Raw genomic sequence first — 16,932 nt, 5'->3', positions numbered from 1 at the left:
CAGCAACCTTGATACTGAGACCTGAGGAGAGCAGCTTCCCTGTCATATATGGCTGCCACTATCTCTCAATAGATGCTCTGGTCCTCTGGCTCTCACAGTCTTTCCACCCCACTCCCGCAGTGTTCCCTGAGCTTTGGAGGCAGGGATCCTGTTGTAGATGCACGGACTGGGGCTGGGCACACTGAGGGCAGTTGTTCTCTGCATTTTGACCAGTTGTAGTTCTCTGTGACAGTCTCTGCCTGCTGCAAAAAGAAGCTTCTTCGAAGAGGGTTGAGGTCTTCTCAGTGGGTAGAAGACTAAATGTTTAGAAAGCAGTTAGGGCCGGGCGGTGGTGGCGCACACCTTCAATCCCAGCACCCAGGAAGCAGAGGCAGTCGGATCTCTGTGAGTTCGAGGCCAGCCCGATCTACAGAGTGAGTTCCAGGACAGCCAGGGCTCCACAGAGAAACCCTGTCTCAAACAAACAAAAACAAAAACAAACAAACAAAGAAAAGAAAGCAGTTAGAAATGACACTGTTTAGGAAGTGTCAACAGTGGGTTCTCTAGGGCCTGTAACCTCACCAAACACACCAAACACAGGAGATAGGTTAGGTTAGTACCAGGCATGAATGTTCTCCTGTTGACTGGTCCTGAAGTCCAGTTAGATGGCTTGGTTACCCCCAGGATGGACATGCCACCATTGCACCTTGAGGAATACTTGTGATCTGCTCATCACTGTGGCTCAAAGGCCTTACTCATGGGTAGGAAGGACTCTTGAGGGCTTTTCTCCCCTGCCAGCTTGCACATCACCTTCCTGTGCTATGAGAGCCAGTCCGTAGGGAGGGCTTCTAGGTCAGTTCCAGCTTGATTCCTTTGGGTCCTAGGTCTGAAGTGCGGGTTACAGTAGGGACTTAGCTTCTCCATCTGGGCAGCAAACAAGGGCCATGGTAGTAGCCGGTATTGTTTTGGGGGTCTTGGACTCCCCAGACCAACAACTTGAAGAAAGGTTTCCCATACCCAGCGTTGTTTTTTTTTCCAGTCTCTGGCTTTTGGGGGGAACATTGTCACCCCGAGTGCTGTAACTCCATTTAAACTACACACACATGTAATTGTAAGTAAACATAAAACAGTATGATTCCCTATGGCTTTTTCAAACATCCTGAGGGGTATTTATCCCTCTTTTGTGTTGTTCTCTCTCCCATTCCTCAGGTAAGTCTCTCCTGAGCCTGTTTTTCTTAATATTCATTTCTTTATTGTTTGTTTATTTTTTTTATTTTTATTTTATTTATTTATTTTTGTTTGTTTATTTTTGTGATGCTGTGGTGAAACCTCAGGGATTCTCATATCTTTTTTTTTTTTTAATTTATTTATTCATTATGTGTACAGTGGTCTGTCTGCATGTATGTCTGCAGGCCAGAAGAAGGCATCAGGTCTCATTATAGACGGTTGTGAGCCACCATGTGGGTGCTGGGAATTGAACTCAGGTCCTCTGGAAGAACAGCCAGTGCTCTTAACCTCTGAGCCATCTCTCCAGCCCCGGATTCTCATATCTTTTGTTGTCAATTAAAATATTCTTACTATAGCAAGACCCTGTCTCAAAAACTTACATAAAATGGATATTCATTTTTGTTGTTGTTGTTGTTTTGTGTTGCTTTTGAAGACAAAGTTTCTCTGTGTAACTGCCCTGGCTGTCCTGAAACTCACTCTGTAGATCAGGCTGGCCTTGAACTTACAGAGATCCACCTGCCTCTGCCTCCTGAGTGCTGGGACTAAAGGTGTGCACCACCATGCCCAACTGGATATTCTTTTTTTTTTTTTTTTTTTTTTGAGACAGGGTTTCTTTGTGTAGTTTTGGTGCCTGTCCTGGATCTCACTCTGTAGACCAGGCTGGCCTCAAACTCACAGAGATCCACCCGGCTCCGCCTCCCCAGTGCTGGGATTAAAGGTGTGCACCATGACTGCCTGGCTGGATATTCAATTTTTAAAAAAAGTTCATGTGCATGTGAGTGTGTGCTGGTGCTCTCTGAGGTCAGAAGAGGGCACTGGGTTCCCTGGAACTAGAGTCACAGGTGACTGTGATCTTCCTGGTGTAAGTGCTGGGCACTGAACACAGGTCTTCCGCAGGAACAGCAAGTGTTCTTAAGCACTGAGCCATCTCTTCAGTTTTAGGATGCTCAATTTGTTCAATGACACTATGTGAACACTGTTACAAGGCCTGGTGGGTTGCTCAGTGGCAGAGCACTGACCCAGCATGGGCAAGGGTCCTGGGTCCCATCCCCAGCACTACAAAAAGCTATGAATTAATGATTGTTATTAACCATGATTGCTACAAATTGCAACTAGGAGTCTGATAAGTACTTGCTTTTTGACTTTTATGGTTTCATAATTTTCTTTGTCTTTGTAATTAGATTTTTTTTACATTCACTTACTTATGTATGTATGTGTGCATGCTCACACATGAACCGTGGTGTGGCTGTGGAGGTCACAGGATGACTTTCAGGAGCTGGCTCTTTCCTTCAACCACGTGGGTCCTGGGGATCAAACTCAGGTCGTCTGGTTTGGTCCCAAGCACCCTTTACCCTTTGAGTCATCTTGTTAGCCCACGTGTGTAAAGTTTGGAGTTAGTATACAGAAGTGGCCATGGAAGGGTCCTCTAGCGTCCTCAGGAGAAGTGGCTCCTTCTCTGCTGGTTTCCCTGTCCCCAGCTTCCGTCCCTTGGTAACAAGCGTGACAAGTGTCTGTTGCATTTTCCCTCGCATGAGTTCACAGGCAAATGTGGGTGTATTTATACATCCTCATAACTACCTCAGATGTGGGGAGAAACAATGCGTATTAGTTTATAACTCACTTTTCCCGATATAGTCCTGTGCACCGGTTTCACTTCAGTATTTACCGTCTTGTCTGTGAGGATGGAAGCTGCCCCCCCCCCCCACGTGCCAAGCACACTCTGCTGACCTACACTTCACCTGCCTCCTGACTAAACAAGAAACCCAAAAACAAGCTTTATTGATTGATTGTTTTGAAAGATTTTTTAAAATCCTGTGTATAAATGTCTTGCATGTGTTTGTACCATGTTTGTGCAGGTATCCCTGCAGGCCAGAAGAGGGCATCAGCTTCCTTGGAACTAGAGTTGTAGGCAGTTGTGAGCTGCCATGTGGATGCTAGGAATTGAACTAAGGTCCTCTGGAGAGCAGCCAGTGCTTTTAAAGGCTGAGCCATCCCTCCAGCCTCTCTCTCTGTCCCTCTCTCCCTCTCTCTCTTTTCTTAGTATGTGTAGAGGTCAGAGAACAACTTGGAGGAGAGGTTCTCTTCTTCTACCATGTGGGGCCTGGGGCTTGAACTCAGGTTGTCAAGATTGGCAGCAAGTGCCTTTTCTCTTTCAGTCATCAAGGCAGCCCTATTTATTTTTTTGAGACAGGGACTGATGGTGCCTGGCTGGCTTCTAATAGGTTTGTAGCCTAGGATGAACTCCTGACCTTCTTCTCCGCTTCCTGAGTGCTGGGATGACAGGGAGCCAAGTCCAGCTTCAGATTCTTTCTACCAAAGTTTGGGAGTGGAACTCCCTGTTCCCTTGGATTTATTGCTTTGCCTTGCCTGGGTCCCAGGCTGCCTTCGATTCTTTAGTTTCATTTGTTGCTAGAATATAACATGCATGCACTTGTCAGCAGAGCCAACAGGCACAAAGGATTGCTATAACACAGGCAGAGTCTCCTTCCTCCCCTCCCAGTTCCAGCCTATCAGTTCCTCTTCCAGGAAGTTGAATACTTTCTTTTTCCGGTGCAATTGGGGACTCTTCCCATTTACACTGAATTGCAGGTCTGTGGGGACATGGGGTACTGTGCTGTTCACTGACCTGCCTCTAGCCTTTAGTTTCTGAAGTACTGGAGTGTTTAGATGGAAAACGCACAGATTCTTTCACTTGTGCAAGTGGTACCTCTTTATTTTATTTCATTTTATCTTATTTTCCATGCTGGGGACATAATCCAGGGCTTTATGAATCACAGGCAGGGTCCCCCTGAGCCACACATCCAGCCCCTCAACTGGGAGATTCTAGTCTGTTGTTCTACCATTTCTGGTACCTATTAAAAGGCTTAATCTATCTGACAAATCAGGAACCCTAGAACTTGCTGTGTAACAGAAGATGACCTTGGACTCCTGATCCTCTGCCTCTGTCTCCTGAAGTGCTGGGATTATAGGCTTGCATACAGGTCGCCACTTATTATTTAATTTTTGTGGTAATAGAGATGGAACACAGGGCCCTGTGTATGAGAGGCAAGTGCTGTAACACTGAGCCACATGCCTCCATATGGCTGGGGTTTTTTTTTGTTTGTTTGTTTTGTTTGTTTGCTTGTTTGGGGTTGTTTTTGACTTTTTTGGTTTTTTGAGACAAGGTTTCTCTGTGTAACAGCCCTGGCTGTCCTAGAACTTGCTTTGTATACCAGGCTGGTCTCGAACTCACAGAGATCCACCTGCCTCTGCCTCCTGAGTGCTGGGATTAAAAGCGTACGCCACCATGCCTGGCTACAAATGTTTTGATGCAGTTATGACACACAGTATTATACAAGTCAGGAGGGGAAATATTCTTTGCTCTTATGGAGCTTATGTTTGGGTGGGCAATTTGCCCTTTTGTTTTGTTGTGCTTAAATTTTTTTGTTTTTTATTTATGTGTAATTGTATATATGCACACGTGGGTATGTGCATGTGAGTGCAGGTGTCCATGAGGCTGGAGGTTTTAGATCCCCTGGGGTTGGAGTCATAGGAGGTTGTCAGGTCTGTGGGTGCTCACTGAGCCATGTCTAGGGCACCTTTAAAAATTTATTAATTTTAATTTTATTATTTGTGTGTGTGTATGCATGTGGGTGTGTGCAGGTGCCACAGCAGGCCTTGGAAGTCGGAAGACAATTTGCAAGAATTGGTTATCACTTTCCACTATGTGGGTCCCAGACATCAAACTCTGATTTTCAGGCCTGTTGGCAAGTAAGAGCCTTTACCTGTTGACATCTCAGCAGCCCTGTTATTGTTTTAAAATTGCAGGTGCAGCAGTACCATGGTGTCCTGTGGAGGCCAACTCTGCTTCCAGGGACTGAACTCAGGTCAGGCTTCCAGGCAAGCACTTTGCCCTGCCTAGTGAGCTATATTGCTGACCTGATGTTACTCTTAATTTTGGAAATTTTTCAGTCGGAGTTGTTTGGAGGGAAGGAGAATCATGTAGTCAAGACTGGCCTTGAACTCCTGAACAAACCTGCTTCTACTTCCCAAGTGCTGGGATTAGAGGCCCAAGCCCCCATGCCCTGCTTATGCAGTGGTGAGGTCTGAACCCGGGGCTTTGTGCATGCTAGGCCAGCACTCTACCGCCTGAATCCACATCCCAGCCTGTGGTTTTCCAGAAAGGGTCCCACTTGTCCAGGCTAGCTAAGGCATCTAGGATGAGCTTGAATTTCCTGATCCTCCTGCCTCCTAGGTCCCAAGTGCTAGGATAACAAGCGTTATGTGCCACCATACCCAGTTGGGGTTTGGGGTTCTTACCAAGGCAATGAACAGTTCTGTTTTGGGGGCTGGGCGTGGCACAAAGTAGGAATTCGTTTCTTGTAGGAACACGTAGTAGGTGCTTAATCCTGAACTGCCAAGTCCTCCCATAGTAGGGCAGTAAGTAAGCACGATTTCCTCCATTTCCAGGTCCCAGGCATGAGCCTGGGGCAAAGGTTTGAGTGTCTTCCTAATGGAACACAGTTGTTTCAGGTCTAGGCCACCTGGGTTAAAAGAGCTGTGACGTCACGCGGCCGTGACATCATGCGACGGCGGTTCTCACGGGTGGGGGCTGGGAGGGGCAGAGCGTGAGGGGGGGGCGGACAAAGGGGCCCTGCGCTTCCCCAGCGCGAGCCCTGGCTGACTGGCGGGCCACATCTGGAATTCATTGCAAGTCGCCGCCGGAAAGAGGAGGAGAGGAGGGCGGGGCGAGCAGGGAGTAGGGGCCGGAGGCGGCTCTGCCCGCCTCCCTCTTGTCCTGGGTCCCCAACTCCAGGACGTAGACCGAGCCCAGCCAGCAGCCTCCAAACCCAGCCGCTGGCTGTCCCGGGGCGCAGACGCCAAGGCCACTCAGGCCAGGGCAGGGACCCCGGCCGGCCTAGCCAGGTGAGCGCGTGGGGCAAAGCGGAGGTTCCGATCCGGGTGGACCGCGGGGATCCGAGCTGGGGGGGCCCAGCCCGGGGTCAGGCGCTCATACAGGCGTAGCACGCGCTGCTCCAGGCTCTGCTGCACCGAGGGGACCGATCACCCACCGTGCGTGCGCCCAGTGTCCACCACTCCAGGCAGCTTCCCACCTACTCAGTGGCGCACCCCCAGACCGAGCTCCCCGCCTTCCTCGGGGCAGGAAGTTAGTGCTGAAGAGAAAGGCGGAATCCGACTGCTTTGGGTTGGCGACTTTGTAAGACAGGATGGGGTTCTTAGGAAGCAGGGTTTGGGGCAGTGGGATTGTTGGGGAGAGGTACAGCATCCCTTCTTCTCTATCTCCACCTTGAGCCAGGGCGAAAGGTGCTGCATACGAGCGGAGGACGCTCGGAGCTCATGGGCGGGGTCCCCAGGGAAGGCCATCACCCCACCGCCTGTGAGGCTAGTTTTTTGCCTCAGTTTCCCTGAGTTGCTCCTCTCCTCCGCTCTCCATTTCGGGAGAGTTGTTTTGTTTGAGAAGGAGAGGAACAGTACTGCATAGTCCAGGCGGCTTCTCTTCCTATCCTAGCCCAGGGATGGGATGTAGGGGTGAAGGAAGGCACGCGTGGCGTGGAGTCCACATTGTTGCGGGCTGCACAGCGTTGGGACCTCGCCCCCTTCTCTGGCACTGGTTGACTCACCCGGGGATTTCCACCTCCCCACCCCCGTCTCTATCCTTGTTAGATGCCCAAGGCGACACTCTCTGAGCCCATGGTCCCCTGTGGCGGGACGTGGGAGCATCACTGCAGGGGGCGGGGAATGCAGCTGCTGCAGCTTGGGTCTTCCCCTCTCCCCAGTGCCCAGAGAATCTGGGTGTGGGGGCCCTCTGATGGGGTGCAGAGGTGTCGCCTCCCCCTGTTGCCTGGGGCGGGGAGGGGGGCATCCTGCGCCGTGTCAGGGTCTTGGGAGAGAGATGGCGCCGCCCCAGCACGAGAGAGTGTGGATACCGCGCATTCCTCGGCCTGATAAGGAGCCGGAGAGTGCTGCCTGGGCCGGGCGGGTCTTACCGTCGTCGCCATGGAGACGCGCCTGGCTTCACCTAGTGGTTGAGTTGGGGTGCTGCTAGGGGACTAAGATGTCCCCAAGCTCCCATAGGAGCCCTCCAACTTCGGGCCCTTTCATTTATTCTTGTGCCTTCCTCCTTCACATCAGGCCCGAGAGGCTGAGCATGAACTTGATAGTTGGCCTCATGGGGTACTGTGGAAAATAAGATCATTTTCCAATGATAAAGCCAGATGCTCTGATATAAAGGATCCGGAGGTGGGTTGGGCTGGGCATAATGCCCCATGCCTTTAATCCCAGCACTCTGAAGACTGAGGCAGGAGGATCCTTGTGAGTTCAAGGCCAGCCTGATCTACATAGTGACTTCCTGGTCAGTCTGGGATACACCATAAGACCCTGTCTCAAAAAAACAAAAAGAGAAGATAGTTCCTGAAGACCTAGAAAGTGACAGTCAAATGAAAATCCAAAGATGAGATAGTCTGCCGGAAAAAGTGTTTGCGTGGGGGGGGGGGGGGGAGGTCTGTAAGATTTACGCGCAAAAAACTACGGGAAGGCCCTGAGGTGAGATTTAAATGGTCCTTGGGAGGCTAGTGAGGCTTATCGCTGAGGGCAGGAGCTATGGCACTGGAGCCCTAGGGAGCCATAGAATGTGGAAGTGGAGAGTGGTTCAGTCAGTTCCTACCTCCAGGCTTGGTGGGCAGCAGCAGTGTGGGAGGGCCCACAACCACACTACAACCAAAAGGAAAGGTGAGTGCAGGGCCGGCGGGCCGGCTGCTGGGGAGGGCCGGGTAAACTGGACCTGGGCAGAGAGGAGCAGAGACACTAAGCCGACAGAGGCCTTCCTCTCCCCTAATCTTTAGCCAAGCAGTCACGTCTGGATGTCTGTCTTCCCTCTCCAAAGCCTTTCACTTGTGTGTTCTGCATCCTGGGAACCCAGAACTTCAAAATGATGCTGTGCCTGAGTTACACAGAGCTCGCCTTCTTAATTTTATTTATTTATAAACAGAGTCTCTCTATGTAGCCCTGGCTGTCCAGAAACTTACTCTGTAGATCATGCTGCCCTCACATTCACAGAGATCCGCTTGTGTCTTTTTCCCAAACCCTGGGATTAAAAGTGTGCACTGCCACACTGGGCTTTTTTTTTTTTTTTTTTTTTTTTTGGTTTTTCGAGACAGGGTTTCTCTGTGTAGCTTTGCGCCTTTCCTGGAACTCACTTGGTAGCCCAGGCTGGCCTCGAACTCACAGAGATCCGCCTGGCTCTGCCTCCCGAGTGCTGGGATTAAAGGTGTGCGCCACCACCGCCCGGCTCACACTGGGCTTTTTAATGTATTTACGTTTTAAAGGTTACATTTATTTATTTTGTGGGTGTATCTGTATGGGCATGTGTGCTTCATGGCATGAGAGTGCAGGCCAGAAGATAACTTTTGGGAGACAGTCCTCTCTCCCACTATGTGGGTCCTGGGGCTGGATCAAGTCCCCAAGCTTCGTGACAAGTGCCTTTAGCCAAAGAGCTATCTCAACACCTCCCAACCCTCCCCTTTAATCCCTGCTTCAGTCAGGGTCTCCTTATTCCACCCAAGCTAACCTTCAGCTCATGTAGCCCAGGCTGGTCTTAATTCTCCATCTTCTTTCTTAGCTTCCTGTGTAGCTGGGATTATATGTATGAACTACCTGGTCAGGCTCATTTCAGTTCAGAGTCTAGTGGCAATTTCCCCTGTCCCTGAGAAGCAGTCCCGACCGCTATGGTGGAGGGGGACAGGAGACCAGACTCAGTCTTGGAGTCTGGACAAAGGGAGGAGGCCAGGCCAACCTCTATCCGCCTGGAGAGCGACTCTTCCTCCAAGGCTCCAGCCCTTGGGCCCAGCTTCCTCTTTCTGGGAGTCCTTAAACCGCTTAAGCTCTTTGGTTAGAAAGGTTCTAGAAGGGAAGATGAGACCCGGGAGACAGCCTGGACCCCAGTTTCCCCTTCTTGCTAGGACAGTGTGTGTGTCTGGGTATGCATGTGTACAGAGTCTTAGCCTCTGCCCAGCTGTGAGTATAGCGCTCACTGTCTTCCCCCCCCCCCCCCCCCCCCCCCCCCGGGAAGACAGACTTTCTGGTCAGTCCCTGGGGTGCTCGGGCGGGGCTGGTCACATTTATTTCTGCAGGAAACGGCCGTAATTCTTTCTCTTCTACACCGCCAGGCTGGAGAAGGGGTGGTGGCCATCCTTAGGAGTCTCCAAGGGGGACTAGGGGACACACCCTGGGCTTCTTCTTGCCTACTAGGCTTGCAGTGTGTGTGTGTGGTGGTGGGGTGATTCTTAATGGTGAACCCCAAGAGAGGCCCAGATGATCAGGCCAGTCTGTAGGCGTCTGAGGGAGAGTGACCCAGCGGTCAGACTGTGGTTCAAACAGCCCCACAGGGACAACCACACAGCTCCTGAAGAGCAGAGTCCCAGCAGCTTTCAAAAGGGAACCACTGTAAGATTCTTCGCAGAGCGCCCCCCCCCCCAGCTGGACCAATAGGATGCTGAGGATGCACCCTGGGGGATTGAAAATGAGCCAATCAGGCTCCGGGCTGCTTCGGCCTGAAGACCTGGTTTGGGAAAAAAAAAAAAAAAAAAAGCTGTGTGGCCTGGGCCAAGCTGGCCTGAGACCGGCTGCGACGGGCTGAGGGCATTGGGGCGCCCCGGGCTCTGTCCAGGCAGGGGAAACAAGGGGCCTCTGTGTGAGGATCTGGGTGGGGCAGCTGTCCCCAGGACACGTACAAGCTCTTCTCTGTTCCCAAAGTAGGACGGATGTCCCCTCGCCTAGGGGGTGGGGAGCAGCTGTGTCTGTAAACCCCCCTCAAAGGCCAGGGTGTCCCACCGAGGGGGCATCCGGGAAAGGAGATGGCTGGGCGACCCCGGAAGACCCCATCATTCTCAGAGCTCACTAGGAACCGGCTCTACCAGCCACCTTCTGGAAGGGTGCTCTTTCTGGTAAACACGTGGCCTTCCTCAGGCCTCTTTCCAAGCCCAGGCTTGGAAGAGTTCTTAGCATGTGGCCCCTCCCTGTTACCAAGGACGGGAGCATTCTCTGTACATTGCGCCAGCCCCTCCTCGGTTCCCCTACCCCGCTCTAGCTGGCCATGGTGTGCTCAGCATCTCATGTTCCCTGCCCACACAGGTCCCCTCCCCTATCCCTTCCCGGGCTCAGCTCAGTTTTCCTTGCAAAGGAGGGGTGGGTGACTCAGACTTTCATGGAAACAAATTTCTAACCCCCCTCCCCGCCCCTCTGCACGGGGCTGCTCCAGGGGGGCCCCTTCACAGCTCACATGACTTCAACAGCTGCCTCATCTTCTTAGCCAGGACCTCCAAGACCGGGTCACTGGCGACCCTCCTCATTCTCCCCATTCCCACCCCCAGACTTGCCCACACCGGATGTGACAGGGGCTCTGCCATGTTTGTTCCAGGGGCTTGACACATCTGGATTGCATCCTGGCGCTGGAGGGGGTGCCAGCGCCCTGCCCACCCCCCTGAGACCTAGTGTCCTTGGGTAGTGTGAGATGGTGGGGATGGGAACCGGCTGTTGGAGTGGTTTTTTGTTTTTTGTTTTTTTTGGGGCTAAGTCAGCATCCTTTTCTAGACTATCGAGCGGATGGAGGCAGCCCCAAAGCTTGTGTGTTGGGAAAGAGGGCACTGAAGACATTAGCTAATACTTGTTGGATGTTTCCTATGCTCTCTGTATGTGTTGTGTGTATAGGTACATGTGCATGTGTGTGCACACAGGGGGAATAGGATGAGTTCACCTATTGCATCTCGGATTACATCCTACCCTGTTTTGCTTTGTTTTTGAGACAGGATCTCTCAATGGCCTGAAACTCTCCAGGCAGATTAGGCTGAAGGACCAGTGGGCCCGGGGATCCTCCTGCTGCTTGTCCAGTGCTGGAGTTACAAGTTTGAGCACTCTTCTGGAACGGTAAACTTTTTATGTGGATGCAGGGGATAGGACTCAGAGACTCGTACTTGCAAGGCAAGCATCTCTTCAGGCCCTGAGTGTACCTTTTTAGTTTTTTTCCTTTGAGCTTCCAGGAGAATCCTCCTGTCTCAAACTCCCGGATGCTACTGGCTTTATTTAATGTGGCGATCAAGCTCAGGTCTTCACCAAGCTGTCTCCCCAGCGCCTGCGCGGCTTTTCCCTGCCTTTCTCCTTTCCCTTCTTGCCTTTTCTTTGTAAAGTTTATAATGTTTAGCCGGGTGGTGGTGGTGGTGGTGGTGGTGGTGGTGGTGGTGGCGGCGGTGGTGGTGGCGGCGGCAGCGGCGCATGCACGCCTTTAAATCCCAGCACTTTCAAGATCTCTGTGAGTTCAAGGCCAGCCTGGTCTACAAAGCGAGTCCCAAGACAGCCAGGACTGTTACACAGAAAAACCCTGTTTTGAAAACAAAACAAAACAAAACAAAACAAACAAAAAAAAAGTTTATAATGTTTACTATTGGGAGGGGCATAATGTCTATGTGAGTGTGGGCACACCCATGCCACAAGCACCTGAGATGGAGGTCAGAGGATAATTTTTGGGAGTCAGTTCTCCTCTACCATGGCTTTGGGGAATCCAGCTCACAGCGTCAGGCTTGCTCAGCAGTGCTTTTACCCGTTCAGCCCTGTCCCATGTCCTCACTGTCCTTTGTCTATCCTTGCCCTTGGCCAGGCTGGTCGTGAACTCTTAGGCTTGTGATGTCTTGGGCTCAGTGAACTCTTGGGCTCAAGCTGTCCTCCCACCTCAGCCCGTGGGGTACTGTGATTACAGGTGCACATCACCACCCATCCCTTATGAACGGATCTTTTTGGTACCCATCGTAAAGATGGATATGTTGAGGCCAAGAGGCTGAGCCTTCAGCAGCTCAGTCTCTGAGTGTTGGAGTTGGAGCTGGAACAGACGAACTCTGTCCTGCCACCAAGGTCTATGTCCTTCAAGATAGTGTGGCTCTGGGAGGCTTGGACCTCAGGCCATCCTGATGTCTCCCCAAGTCCTTATCTTGGGTGTGCCCAGGGCCTCAAGGCTTAGACCCAGCCTGGAATCAGACAGTGGGTGGTAATGACCAGGGGTTGGTGCTGTTGGCGGTAAGAATCTCGCTGACCCAGGTCAGCAGGTGGCATGAAGCCTGAGGCCTGTGTGTAGGACAGAAGCGACAAGCTGTCCAAGCCCTACCTCAGGCTTGTTCCATGGAAGGCAGGTGAGGTTTCTAGAAGTCCCGAGAATCTTCTGTCTGTTCCTTTGTTGTTTTTTTTTTTGGTTTTTTGAGACAGGGTTTCTCTGTGTAGCTTTGTACCTTTCCTGGAACTCACTCTGTAGCCCAGGCTGGCCTTGAACTCACAGAGAAAATTTAAAATAAATTTTTATTATTTAAATGAGAAATTACATCATTTCCCCCCTTCCCATTCATCCCTCCAACCCTTCCCTTGCATCCACCCCCTTCTCTCTCAAATTCACGGCCTCTATTTCTTTAATTGTCTTCCTCTATACATTCCTAAATATATAAACACAACTTGTTCAGTCCATATAATGTTACTTGTATGAATATGTCTTGAGGCCATAGGTGGTGGCACACACCTTTAATCTCAGCACTTGGGAGGCAGAGGCAAACGAATCTCTGAGTTCGAGGCTAACCTGGTCCAGGACAGCCAGGGCTACACAGAGAAACCCTGTCTCAAAAAAAGAAAAAAGGAAAATAATAAATTTGATTTCAGGACTGACTACTTGGTATTGTTTTTTTTTTTTTTTTTTTTTTTTTCTTTTAGGTAGGGTTTCATTGTGTATCCCTGGCTGGCTGTACTGGAACTCACTCTGTAGACCAGGCTGGCCTCAAACTCAGAGATCTGCCTGCCTCTGCCTCCTGAGTGCTGGGATTAAAGGCGCATACCCACACCAACCCTGCTTGTTTGTGGGAGTTGTTGTTGAGATAGATCTTGTGTAGCCCAGGCTGTCTTCCCCAACTTGCTTCATTATGTAGCCAAAGATGACCGTGACCTCAGTCCTCCTGCCTCTCCTTCCTAAGTCAGAATTACTGATGTGAACCACCGTGTCTTGTTTATGCCCTGCTGGGGATGGAACCCTGGGTTTCATTCATGTTAGGCAAGTCTCTACCAAGTGAGCTACAAACCTAGCCCTCTGTTTTTTGTTCCTGAGACAGAATCTCACTCTGCAGACCTTGCATGGTATAGCACACCTTTGATCCCAGCACTTGGGATTCAGAGGCAGGTAGAGCTCTGTGAGTTCCAGGCCAGCCTGGTCTACAGAGTGAGTTCCAGGTCATCCAGGACTACACAGAGAAATCCTGTCTCCAAAAAAACAAAAAAACAAAAAAAACAAAAAAAAAAAAAAGAAAGAAAGAAAGAAAAAGAAAAAAGAAAAGAAAGAAAGAATGAACTTCTCTAGGCATCCTGTCTGTCACATGAGGGAGGGGAGAGTAATGAATACAGCTTCCCTGAGATCACTCTGAGGACTCAGCTAGACCCTGAACCTCTTTAGTCCAAGCTCAGAGTCCTTGCAAAAGCCACAGCTCTGACCTGCTGTCCCTTTTCTGTTCCTCTTATCTGCAGTTCTCATCCCCATGGCCCCAGCCGGCCACTGAGCCCCACCATGGGTGGCTTATACTCAGAGTACCTCAATCCTGAGAAGGTTCTGGAACACTACAATTACACCAAGGAGACGCTGGACATGCAGGAGACACCCTCCCGCAAGGTGGCCTCGGCCTTCATCATCATCCTGTGCTGTGCCATCGTGGTGGAGAACCTTCTGGTGCTAATCGCCGTGGCGAGGAACAGCAAGTTCCACTCAGCGATGTACCTGTTCCTCGGCAACCTGGCGGCCTCCGACCTGCTGGCCGGGGTGGCCTTCGTGGCCAACACCTTGCTCTCAGGGCCCGTCACTCTGTCACTGACTCCTTTGCAGTGGTTCGCCCGAGAGGGTTCGGCCTTTATCACCCTCTCTGCCTCAGTCTTCAGCCTCCTGGCTATTGCCATCGAGAGACACGTGGCCATCGCCAAGGTCAAGCTTTACGGCAGTGACAAAAGCTGCCGAATGCTGATGCTCATTGGGGCCTCTTGGCTCATGTCGCTGATCCTGGGTGGCTTGCCCATCCTGGGCTGGAACTGCCTGGACAATCTGGAGACCTGCTCCACGGTCCTGCCCCTCTACGCCAAGCACTACGTGCTCTGCGTGGTCACCATCTTTTCCGTCATCTTATTGGCTATCGTGGCATTGTATGTCCGAATCTACTTTGTAGTCCGGTCCAGCCATGCCGATATTGCCGGTTCCCAGACACTGGCCCTGCTCAAGACAGTCACCATCGTACTGGGTGTTTTCATCATCTGCTGGCTCCCAGCTTTTAGCATCCTTCTCTTAGACTCGACCTGTCCCGTCCGGGCCTGTCCTGTCCTCTACAAAGCCCATTATTTTTTTGCCTTTGCCACCCTCAACTCGCTGCTCAACCCTGTCATCTATACGTGGTGTAGCCGGGACCTTCGGAGGGAGGTGCTGAGACCCCTGCAGTGCTGGCGGCGGGGGAAGGGAGTGACGGGTCGCAGAGGTGGGACCCCAGGGCACCGGCTCCTGCCCCTCCGCAGCTCCAGCTCACTGGAGAGGGGCTTGCACATGCCTACATCACCCACATTTCTGGAGGGCAACACAGTGGTCTGAAGGGAAGGGGGGAACTGACAGGTAACCAAGCCACAGAGAGCTCTGTGGGGAGAGACCAGGTGACCTCATGTGTCCCTCAGCGCCACAGGCCTAGTGGAACTGACCACAGCTCATAGGTCAGGTGGCCAGCGGAGGCACTGACCTAACAGATTGTAGTACCGTGACTATGGGGACCGTTAAGGGTCTAGGGGGGCAGCAGGCTGGAGCTTAGGGTTAGAGCATTTGCCCCTTGGTACAGAGGGTATCAGCATCCTGTCCTACCTTTGATCTGCCTGGCCCACTTCCTGCCTCCTCCTTTAAGACAGGGCCTCTCTATGTTGCCCTGGCTGGCCTAGAACTGCTATGCAGACCAGGCTGGCCAGGAACTCACAGAGGTCACCTGCCTCTGCCTTCTGAGTGCTGGAATTTTAAAGCCATGTACCACCATACCTAGCTCCTGCCGCCTTCTATAGACAACTGTAGGCCACTTCTTGTGGAAACACTGTCCTCAGGGGACCCAAGGCTTCCTCCCTGTCCATCTGAGGCCTAAATCCACAGCTTCCTCAATTTCATCAACTCAGTTACTTCTTCCTTTTCCTTTCGTGTTCCGGGAAAGGAAACCACTGTGGCACAAGGAGGAGGAGCCTGGAAATCCTAGTCTCCATCCTCAGACCTCATTGGCTACTTGCTCTATTGGAGAGTGCAGAGGAATCAGCTGAGGGCTGGGAAATCAGTGTGGGACAGATGCTAAGGAGGCTTTGCTCTTCCTCGTGAAAAAACTCTAGGGGAGTTATTGGTCATTCCTGGAACTCCTGCCCCCAAATCCAGCCTCCCTCCCCACAAATTGTTTCCACCTCCCCACCTTCGTCCTACCCCAGGTACCAGGTCCCCTGAAGCAGGGCAGCCTTGAACCCAGTGTGGCCACTTGCCAATTGTCTTTGTTGTTTATAAAAATTGTGACAGGGGCTCATGTAGCCCAGGCTGGCCTCCAACTCACTATGTAGCCAAGGCTGGCTTTGGACTTCTGATCCTCCTGCCTCTACTTCCTGAGTGCTGGTTTCACAGGGGTGTACCACCAACAGCTGTCTTGCAAGTTATCATGAATAACATAGTTAACAAAGAGGTGAGGTGGCCAAGGACATTCCTGGGTATTCATATGGAACCTTCAAAGTCTTGAAGGACTTTGCTAAATCCTGTGGAGAAATAGAAAGTCCAATGCGGTACAAACTGTATTTATATATGTCTGTGTGCCAGTGGGTGGGGTCTGTGACCTATCCCAGTGTGGACGCTGTCTGACCTCTCATGTTCACATCCATGTTGAAACTGCCAGAGAGATAGACAGGGGTGTGTGTGGGGTCTGCCATGTGCAGGCCCCTTGGGAATTGCTGGTTCATCTCTTCCACACATAGAAATCTCTGCCTCAAAGAAGTCTGTGAAAGAAAAGGCTGAGGAAGGGGAAATTTGGGGTGCAAGGAGCCAGTTGGGAGTGTGTCTCCCCTCATACAGCTTCCCAGGTATCCCCTTTGTGCTGGAGATCCAGATCTGGGCCAATAAACAGTTCAATTTCTCTTGCTGCTGGCAGTCACGGGTTTTGTGTCTGTGTGTGTTGGGATTATAGGCAGCCATTTCTTCCTATTAGTGTCCTTGGCTTGGAGCAGATCCGGTAAGGGAGGTTATCAACTGCCAAGGCACCTCAACCTTCTTTATTTATCTATTTCATGCCCCATCCCCAACCCTCAGCTCTACCTGAGCTGGAATTGCACACAGTGGCTTCTGGGATCACAGGGCCAACCTTGACTTTTTCCCTGGGGCTGTTGGGAGGTTGTCTTGCTCCTCAGAGTGACTCATTAGGCCCAGGGCCTCCATGTTTTCCTTCAAAGGTACATCTTAGCAGGTGAGGTGGGCTGTTCTGTATTCCAAGTCTGTGCAGTCTGGGAATTGGAGAGGCGGTTTCAGAAGGTCAGACATGCCTGGCCATTCTTACCGGCAGCTACCACTTTCCTTATTTTTTTTTATAATTTATTTAACTTTATTTTATGTGAAATGATGTGAAGGTGTCAGATCCCCTGGAACTGGAGTTACAGACAATTGTAAGCTGCCATATGGGT

The 16,932-nt window shown here is 51.3% G+C and overlaps 1 protein-coding gene across 1 annotated transcript; it reads left to right on the top strand.

Moving 5' to 3' along the window:
- The first annotated feature begins 5,993 nt into the window (after positions 1 to 5,993).
- On the top strand, positions 5,994 to 16,396 carry S1pr2 (sphingosine-1-phosphate receptor 2). Its single transcript, XM_059266705.1, has 3 exons — positions 5,994 to 6,111; positions 11,010 to 11,127; positions 13,747 to 16,396. Exon 3 carries the CDS (start codon positions 13,787 to 13,789, stop codon positions 14,843 to 14,845), a length of 1,059 nt encoding a protein of 352 aa, XP_059122688.1. The 5' UTR covers positions 5,994 to 6,111; positions 11,010 to 11,127; positions 13,747 to 13,786; the 3' UTR covers positions 14,846 to 16,396.
- Positions 16,397 to 16,932: the final 536 nt, after the last annotated feature.

This window comes from Peromyscus eremicus, chromosome 7, assembly GCF_949786415.1.
Source record: "Peromyscus eremicus chromosome 7, PerEre_H2_v1, whole genome shotgun sequence".
In the NCBI taxonomy this organism is placed as follows: domain Eukaryota; kingdom Metazoa; phylum Chordata; class Mammalia; order Rodentia; family Cricetidae; genus Peromyscus; species Peromyscus eremicus.
The sequence above is the reverse complement of the archived record's forward strand: the minus strand, read 5'-3'. Positions and strand labels throughout refer to the sequence as shown.

Excerpts from the sequence above, each read along its gene's own strand:
- S1pr2 (XM_059266705.1), top strand. The coding sequence starts at position 13,787 with ATGGGTGGCTTATACTCAGAGTACCTCAATCCTGAGAAGGTTCTGGAA.